Source organism: Sciurus carolinensis, chromosome 6 (genome assembly GCF_902686445.1).
Source record: "Sciurus carolinensis chromosome 6, mSciCar1.2, whole genome shotgun sequence".
Classification (NCBI taxonomy): domain Eukaryota; kingdom Metazoa; phylum Chordata; class Mammalia; order Rodentia; family Sciuridae; genus Sciurus; species Sciurus carolinensis.
In genome coordinates this window covers 148,859,776-148,868,657 of record NC_062218.1, presented here as the reverse complement: position 1 = coordinate 148,868,657, position 8,882 = coordinate 148,859,776, and the positions used below count along the sequence as shown (strand labels likewise).

The 8,882-nt window shown below is 41.3% G+C and overlaps 1 protein-coding gene across 3 annotated transcripts; it reads right to left on the bottom strand.

The window, feature by feature from the left end:
- Positions 1 to 1,908: 1,908 nt before the first annotated feature.
- Positions 1,909 to 8,682, bottom strand: Pttg1 (PTTG1 regulator of sister chromatid separation, securin). Of its 3 annotated transcripts, none has more exons than XM_047556247.1 (6): positions 8,608 to 8,682; positions 8,140 to 8,241; positions 7,573 to 7,751; positions 6,280 to 6,373; positions 2,707 to 2,865; positions 1,909 to 2,043 (listed from the first exon to the last, which is right to left on the bottom strand). In XM_047556247.1, exons 2-6 carry the CDS (start codon positions 8,228 to 8,230, stop codon positions 1,964 to 1,966), a joined length of 603 nt encoding a protein of 200 aa, XP_047412203.1. In that variant the 5' UTR covers positions 8,231 to 8,241; positions 8,608 to 8,682; the 3' UTR covers positions 1,909 to 1,963. The 3 variants fall into 3 exon arrangements, with proteins under 3 accessions (XP_047412203.1, XP_047412201.1, XP_047412202.1); XM_047556245.1 differs by lacking the exon at positions 8,608 to 8,682 and adding an exon at positions 8,548 to 8,607; XM_047556246.1 differs by lacking the exon at positions 8,608 to 8,682 and adding an exon at positions 8,477 to 8,582.
- Between the last annotated feature and the right edge of the window lie 200 nt (positions 8,683 to 8,882).

Genomic DNA, 8,882 nt, shown 5'->3' with positions numbered 1-8,882 from the left:
TAGAAGGTAGAAAGTTTTATCAGGATCGGTGGCTGTAGGTGTTCCTAGTATTACATGCTTAATACCTTTCAGCTTCTTCTAATAATGGTGAAGAGAGCTCAGAAAGACTTCCTATTCTAACTTGACTGCTGCTGCTACAGAGGTTCCAGGGGAGAGGCTCCCACATAGCTAAGCATCAGCAGGAATCGAATTCAAGTAATTCCACAACCAAGCAAGGGAAGTGAGCTGAGGCTAGGTATGGAGAGAGCAAAAGGAACACTGCAGTACCCCCTCAGGACCCTCTGAAGTAGGGCCTGAGGGACAGAAGGCCCACACTCCACCTCAGAGGGGACAGCCAGCACCCTACCACCAGCCCTGTGAGGGTTGAACACCAACTATTATTGCCAGATCTGCTTTTCTAGGACAGTCCAAAATCAGATAAGAGAAACACTGGAATTGTAAATGGTGGAAATGATACATTTTTAGAACTATCAACTACCCCCTACCCCCCCCAAAATTCCATGGACAACTATTTACAACCTCTGTTTTGATTCCAAAAGAAGAGTTCGAGTCAAAATGAAACAGAAACCTGGGTAAACCTCTAGCTTCACTTTTATCAACTTGGTCATGCAGCTCAGCAGTATTCCCCTTAGGTTTACCGTAGATAAGGCCTCTGGGGTATGGTCACCTTGGAAACGATGGTTTAAGCCATTTCAGAAACTTGGGAGGCCTTATGTTTCTTAAACCCACTGGAACCACGGCCCCTTCTCTTAGGCCTGCACAGGTGTCCAGTGGGCAGCCTTTGAGAAGACAAAGCTCCACCCCCAGATCACACTAACGTTGCCATTTTCTGAACATGGATCCTACAGAGCCACGAGTCTGACCATGGTACACAGGCCAATTCCTTCACTTCCCCTCCTCTCCAGTCACCTTCCTCCACCCTGCAGGCCACCCTGTGGCTATATCCCATGAAGACCCACAAATCCTATCCTCCAGGAGGCAGATTTGAAATCTGGGTTTCCTACCTCATGAAAAACTTTTGTAGCCCCACATGGTGGTGCACACCAGTAATTCCAGTGACTCAGGAGACTGAGGTAGGAGGATCGAAAGTTTGAGGCCAGCCCCAGCAGCTTCATGATACCTTGTATCAAAGTAAAAAAAATAAAATGGACTGAGGATGTAGCTCAGAAGCAAAGCATCCCTGGGTTCAATTTCCAGTACCAAAAAAATGTCTTTGGCAAAACTGAGTCAGTGTTTAGCATACTCTGGTAGGGCAGTGAAACAGGGCTCATTCAGTAGCAAAAATATCAGCTCTATCATTTTCTAGCTCTTCATACTTTTGGCAAATCAGTGATCTAAGCCTCATTGTCCTCACCTGAAAAATGTCAGACATTAAACAATACTTATCAAATACTTAATGTCCAACAGAGGATAAACAGCTAAACGCAGTTTCCTACAAGTGCAGAGCAGATTTTACTATGGGTAAATTATCCGTAGTGATCTTCAAAGAATCTAATTGAAGATCCCAAGGAGGTTGAGTTCTCAGATTTAAAGCCTTTCAAATTCTGATTACTGAATACTGGGTATTAAAGTCATTAGAAACTAAATGGAACCAGCAATAAAGAATGCCTAGCAATAAATACCTAATGAGCTGGAAGTGGCTCTTCTAATTAAGAGATCTAATAACTGTCACTACTTAATGGCCACAAAAAAAGCGATAAAGTACATATTGAAGGGTACATTTGTCAGGGAAAACAGTGGCAGCTTTTAAAATAAGCTGTTAGAACAAACCATAGGGCTTTAAGGTAAGATTTTGCAAATCAGACAAATCTGCATTGTCAGATTATAGTCTCTGGTCTGTTAAACACTTCAGCTAGTTCTTGTACTGCTTTAAGTAAATTCCAAGTAATACCAATCACCAAATTAGAGTCTGTTCCACAAATGCTTTATTAATACAAACACAAACTAGAAAGCACTAAGAAATTTAAATATCCATGTCATAACAAACAGGTGGCAATTCCACATCCAGGGTTGAAAGAATGCTCGAAGGGGACTGCAACGGATCTACAAAAGAGGAAGTCTTCATTAAATCTCTGTAAACCCTGTTGTTCGTATGAGAGAGACTACCTGTCACTTTTAATCATAAGCTCATGTTTTTCCCTTGTGTAATGAATCCCTACCCACCCACCTCCTCACACACGCTTCTTAGTATGTGACCGTGGCCCCAGAATTGATCTGCATCAGGAAATGTCTTAGGAGGTACCTAAACCTCAATTGCTCTTAGAGTAAGAGCTAACAGGCTAACAAATGAGAAAAGAGGATAAGTTATCTCACAGGAAAAACAGGAAGCACAATGATGGCTTCTGACCACGAATTCAAACTAAGATCTCAAACCTTGAGCAGTAACAAGGTGGAGGCACTACACTACAGCACGGGGTCTCAATCCTCTATTGGATGTCACTGGAGTTCTCTCCAAACAAGTCCTGTATACAGTTCAACTTTCAGCCTAAGAAGCTACATGTTAAATTCAATCCTTTGAGTCCTTTTGCAATTCCAGAATTACTTCATTTGGCCAGGGTTGAGAAGAGTTTTCAGTGTTTGGCAATTTTCACCTTAAAGAATAGAAATTCCCATGGGCCACCCTTCTCCACAACTCCTGTCCCCACAGTAATGGACATGTTATGAACCAGGTCGTTTCCAGCCTTCAAGAGGCACCTGTTCACTTACTAGATGCCCATGGTGGAGACGACATCTTCACAGGCGAAGGGGGGCCCAGCTGCAGCAGTTTCTCAAGTCCTCTCTCCTCGTCAAGAATCATGAGAGGCACTCCACTCAAGGGGAGCTGTGCAATCTGGTGCTCTTCAGGCAGGTCAAAACTCTCAAAATCTGTCACAAAGGGAAAGCATCTCCTCAGACAGCGGACCTCAGTGGTCAGCAGAATGCTAGAGATCAGAGAACCTTTCAGAGGATCCACAAGGCCAAATCTATTTTCCTATCAATATTAATACCTTTTCCACTGTTGACATCTGCAACGACGGTATTAAGGCAATGGTGGATAGAACTGCTAGTGCCTTAGCACAGACCAAGGCAGTGGCAATGAACTCCATTAGTTGTCACTATACTCTTCACCACTACTCGGTTGTAGTAAAAAAAATAAAATGTCACTTTACCATACATAGTAATAATATTCACTCAACACTTGACAAGATGTCTTAAGATTCTGTGTGACAGAATGGTAAGTGTGCCATGAAATATTTGTCATATACCAAGGTATGATTTCCTCCCCTGCCTGGTACTGGGAATGAACCCAGGGGTGCTCTACCCCTGAGCTACATTCCTAGGTCTTTTCATTTTGAGACAGGGTCTCAAATTGTCCAGGATGGCCTCAAACTTTTGATCCTCCTTCCTCAGCCTCCCCAGTGGCTGCAGTTACAGGTGTGTAATTGCAGCTGAGGATCAACTAATAAAAGAATTTGTGCAACTGAGTTGCAAGATAAACTAGAGGACCTTCGCTGGGAAGGTTTTCACTTCAAGAACAAATGAAAGATAAACTATGGTCACTCAAACTTGGGTATTTGTCACACACTTTCTCAAAGGAATGAAGAAAGTCTATCACACTTAAAACAGTCTCTTGCCAGTAACAATTCAAAAGCATCAAGAAAAAAATTACAATTGTGGAGAACTTATTTGCAATAGTTAGCATGACAGTTTGGTAAACTTATTTTGTAATCATTTAGCTAATACTTATGACTTTTCTGCTTTTCTGATGAGATCGGTGGCAATTATTAATGGGTTTTTATGTAAAATGATGTAACATTCAACATTTAGATATCTACCTCTCAATGAACCTATAAGTGGTCATGCATAATAATGCAAAGACAGAAGATACAGTGCTAGACCAAAGTACTATACTATCAGAATACACAGTGTTCACTGATATGGTCTGATTCTACATTGCAATTATATGTTTAGATACAGTCACTTGTTCTAGAGGCAAAGAAAACCTTTGACAATCATCTGATAAAATACTCCCTTTCCTAACTACATCTGCATGAGGCCTGATGCATTTGCCTTCGCCAAAACAGATGCAATAGATTAAATACACAATTTGATGATAATCCAATTATCTTCTTAGGTCAAATTCAGAAAATCTTCAAAAATATAAACCATACTATTCCTATCACTAGACTTGTTTGGAAACTTGTCTTATGTTAAAAAGTTACTTACAATAATGTAATGGTTATTATTTATTAAATTAATATTCTTATAATTTCTTAGTTTTAATTTGCAATACAGGAATATAAACAGGACACAAACAAAAAGTCTTTGGGATCTTTGACAATTTCTAAAAGTATAGAAGGGTCCTGAAACCAAAAGAACCATTGTATTAAGTAATTTTCTGTCTTAAAACCCAAGGGCCTTACTTCTTAGGAATTATCTAAACAACCAATTTCTCTTGACAGCAACAGAAGTATGATTAAAATAGTGTTCTGAGTTTTCCTTTTCAAAGAGGTTAAGTGTTCTCCCAAAGGATAAGAAAGTGGTAGTTCTCATCTTTGTACTTAGCTATGAAAGGGCTCTAAAACGAAGGTCCTCGGGAATTAGTCTGCTCTTTTTGAAGGCTAGTAAAACCAAGAAGTCAAAAAGATAGAGTGATATATGACTACTCAATTTAAAACCACTGAATTATAAAGAAAACCATAAACTGACAAAAGACTCCAGAGGAAAGTCTGCAATATTATAGGGCTAATTTTCTTTATCCCCCAAAGAGTTCTTTAAAAAAAGATAAGTGAATCAGTAAGAAAGTCACATGAAGGATAACAAATGCAAATAGAAAATTTCAAAAATTAGAAATGGTCAATAACCAAATATGCTCACACACACACCCAAAATATCAAAACAAAATCATTGCCTTTCTGATAAAGATTAGACTTTTAAAACATGCAGTTAGAGAAGAGGTAGGAAGCAGAGATTCTCATTCTCTGTAGATGGTTCAATGGTTCAATAACTGATACTATTTTTCAGGGCTATTTGGCAATATCTTTCCTCAAATACAGCATGTTTTGGTCCTCTTTCCTGATCTATACATATAAAATCTACCTCATTTTCCTTAATGGCTAAAAGGCAGTCATTAGCATGGATATATTACATTTTATCAAAACTTAACACCCCCCCCCCCACGCAACTCAGCAAACCTTCTCAAAGTTTACCCTCCAGGTGAGCAAACTCAATATAACCTCAAGAATACTAACTGCACAATTGTTTTTAATATATAAAAAGCCATAGCAATCTGAATGTTTTAGTAAAAGTATTACTAAAAGCCAGCTGGGCCAAAGGGGTAAAAAATCTGGATCAGAAATCTCTATGGCCCTTGCCAGGTATAGTGGGAAACACCTGTAATCCCAAAGACTTGTGGGCTGAAGTAGAAGGATAACAAGTTCAAGGTCAGCCTCAGCAAATTAGTAAACCCTGTCCCAAAGTACAAATAATTTAAAAACGGAGTGGGGAGTTAACTCAGTGGTAAAGCACCCATGAGTTCGATCCCCGGGAGACAAAAAAAAAAATTCTGAAAGGCCCTGTCTGACCTGCCCCCATGCCTCACCTACCTTTCACTTCCCAGCCCACCTCAGTCCTTTTCCCCACCTTGGCTCTCTGCACACTTTGATCTACAATACTTCCTGTTGACAATCAGTGACCCTCTGCACTCTAGGCTCCCTCATAGCAGGGCCTACTGTGTCTTGCTAACCACTGCCTCCAAAGCCTAATAATGCCTAACACACAGAAACCCCTCCTCAACAGCTGGAGTAAATGAAAGCCTGAAGAGCTGGTCCTACGATAGAAAAGATTTCAGATATACGCAGCTGGTTGAAGGGATTTTTGAAAAATGTTTTCACTAGCTATAGAGACTTTTTTTTAAACCAAGAAATACTTAGCCCAACCAAGGTGCTCTTAGGCGTTACTCAACTTTACACAAAGGCTCTCTGCACACTCTGAAGAGGTTTCTTGAAAGACTGTCCACACTGCACTTTCTCATGCTGGTTACACCTCCCCTAGGCACTAAGCTTTTGAGGACAGGAACAAAGTCCTACACATCTTTGCTTCTATTCTCTCCTGATGAAGGTGATACCATGCAAAGGATTCCACCTGAACAAGTATATTTATTCCAAGCAACCTAGATTTGGTCAGTCTCGTTACAATCTGGGATTATACAGTACTCGTACTCACACCAAGTTACAGATGAGTGAATTACAAGAGAAACTAGAGGTCAAAAACAATTTTTGCCATACCAAAAGATACTACCTAAAGGATTGAAGGGAAAGAAGTTTTCTATTTCTGGATAGGTATCATCGGAGGCAGGACCAGTGCTTTTTGCTTTAACAGTCTTCTCAATCATCTAAAACAACCCAAGAAAATATGTATTAGCAAGAATGGAAGTCTTGTCAAACAAGCAGCACAACAGACAGTAGGGCTTCTTCAAACGTATGATCACTTCACTGCATTTTAAAATTTGTCAATTTTGTCCTATCATCTAATTAAGCATAATCCTTAGTCCTCATAATTATACCTAAATATATACAATTCAAATACGGTCCTCGTAAACTGGCTCAAAAGTTGAAAATTTAAGTATTAGCACCTGTTAGCATAAGTGATCAAGAATGTTGAGTAGTTAATTTAGAGCTAATCAACTCAATTATCCAAACCTAACAGAGGAGAAAATGGGCATGAGTGCCAAGAATAGTAACTAATCCTCAGAGTCATTTTTGGTTTATAGAAGTGTGATTTTTTCCCACCAGTGCTTGGTTAATATTAACAAGTTTATCTTCCTCAAATACACAGTTAAGAGGCCGTAAGTGATGATCTAGGACTTTTGAGGAACAGGTAGCTAGACAGTCAACTACAGTAGTAGAACAAATGCAAGCCTCAGTGTTCTTGATTTACCTTAAATCTCTATTATAGGTTTCCAACACTTCAGTTCTGGGTAACATTTTTCCCATATCATTGCAATACCTTCATTTAACTTTTTCTCCTTACATCAATTTTTTTCCCCCCTCAACAGACAACTATGTCATAAGCTGCACTATATGTAAGCCACAGGTTTGATATAACTGTTTTCTAATGCACATCTAGTATTCAAGGTGTTAATCCAAATGCTAAACTCGTCTTTCACAGCAAAGTCCTCTCAGTCTGGGACACAATGTCCTGTACCTTGTGACCACACACAATGATCAGCAAGTTAGCAAATGGTCCCCTAACAAGCTGGTGCTTGTTCTGGGAGGTGGGGAAAAGGTTGGTAGCACCTGAGTAATATCATCAAGCACCCTTTTCAGTATTTTACTTATCTAATTAGATACCACAAAACAATCTGCTTCCAGACACCTGTTAAAGTCAGGTGAGGTGAAGTTACACATTAGCTTCTTCTAAGACTTCTCTGCTCAAGATACACAGAAGTGCAGTATGACTCTCCTCTACTCACATTTGCTAATCTGCATTTCCCTTCTACTCAGGGGAAAAATAGCCAGGTAAGAATGTAGCAGTCTCTTTCAGGGTCAAAAGTGCTGAAGTTTAAACAGTCTCTTTATAGCTAAGACTTACCTTTTTGGCAGAGAAATTTGGTTGTTTTTGTTTGAAGGGTCCATTGGTCTTTACTGTCTTTTCTGTAGCTCTGTTGACAGTTCCCAAAGCCTTTCTGACCGTTTTAGGTAAGGCTGGTGGAGCATCAAACGTTTTGCCAACATGTGTTGAAAACTGGGATCGCCCATCCAAGGCTTTAACTGGCAAAGGAAAAATCTCACCATAAGATTAGACCAGTGAACACCTTTGTAACTCCCATGCTCTGTATACAAAGTTGACTCATTTTTGGCAGTAGCATAGCTATGATTTACCCAAGGGCATATCCCAAGTACTGAAAACACCGAGGTTCAATACTCTTAAGTCATCTCATTAACATATGGAGGAGGAGGGCTGGGGATGTGACTCAGTGGTAGTGTGCTTGCCTAGTATGTGGAAGCCCTGGGTTGTATCTCTAGCACTAAACAAAAAATTTTGAGGATTATTTTAAAAATAACCTGATTAGTTGCCAAAGAACTACACTAAAAGCTCAATTGGTTCCAGGTCACACCCACAACACCCGAGTGTCTAACTGCAGCCTTGTATACTTACCAGGCCCAGGCCCCCGCTTCAGCCCCTCCTTAGGAGCCACACGGGTACATGGTTCTCCATTTTCCTTATCAACGAAGATCAGAGTAGCCATTCTGAATTGCTCTAGGGATGAGACGTATGAATTAGAGACTGAGTGTTGGGAAAGGAGAGAGAGAGGCGAAGGGATGGCACAGATCAAACTTTCCACCCAGGGGACGCCCTGACAAAAACAAGAGCTAAGCAGAGGAAGAAGCCACCGGTGCTAGAGCCACCAGGCGCTGAAGCCTGAGTCAGAGGCTCTTCGGTCTACACAGGCGGTTTGGGACTGGCACCCATTAGAAAGAATCTCCGTGCGCACAGGACTCAGCCCGAGGCCGCGCCTGCACCGGCCCCGGAGTCTCGGGCTCCCGACCCCAGTCTCCAGCCTACACCACTCGGCCTTCCCCGCGAAGCCTGCTCCTCCACGCCGCTCCCAACAACCAAACTCACCCCAAACCGCAACGCCGAGGACGCGGCAAGCCCGCGGTTTAAATCACAACTCGCGATTCTATTGGCTGGTCCTGGAGGAGGCGGGACCTCGGGCGGAGTCTGGAGAGAGAACCAATGAGAGGAACCCACACTGCCAGGCCCGCCCACAAGCTCTTCCTCCGCAAGTTTGTGACCTGTTTCCTACCGAGGGGAAAGAAAAAAAAAAAAAAAAAAAAAGCTAGGATCGTGTAATATCCCAAAAACCTGGGAGGGAGGCTTTTTGCTCTCCATGACAT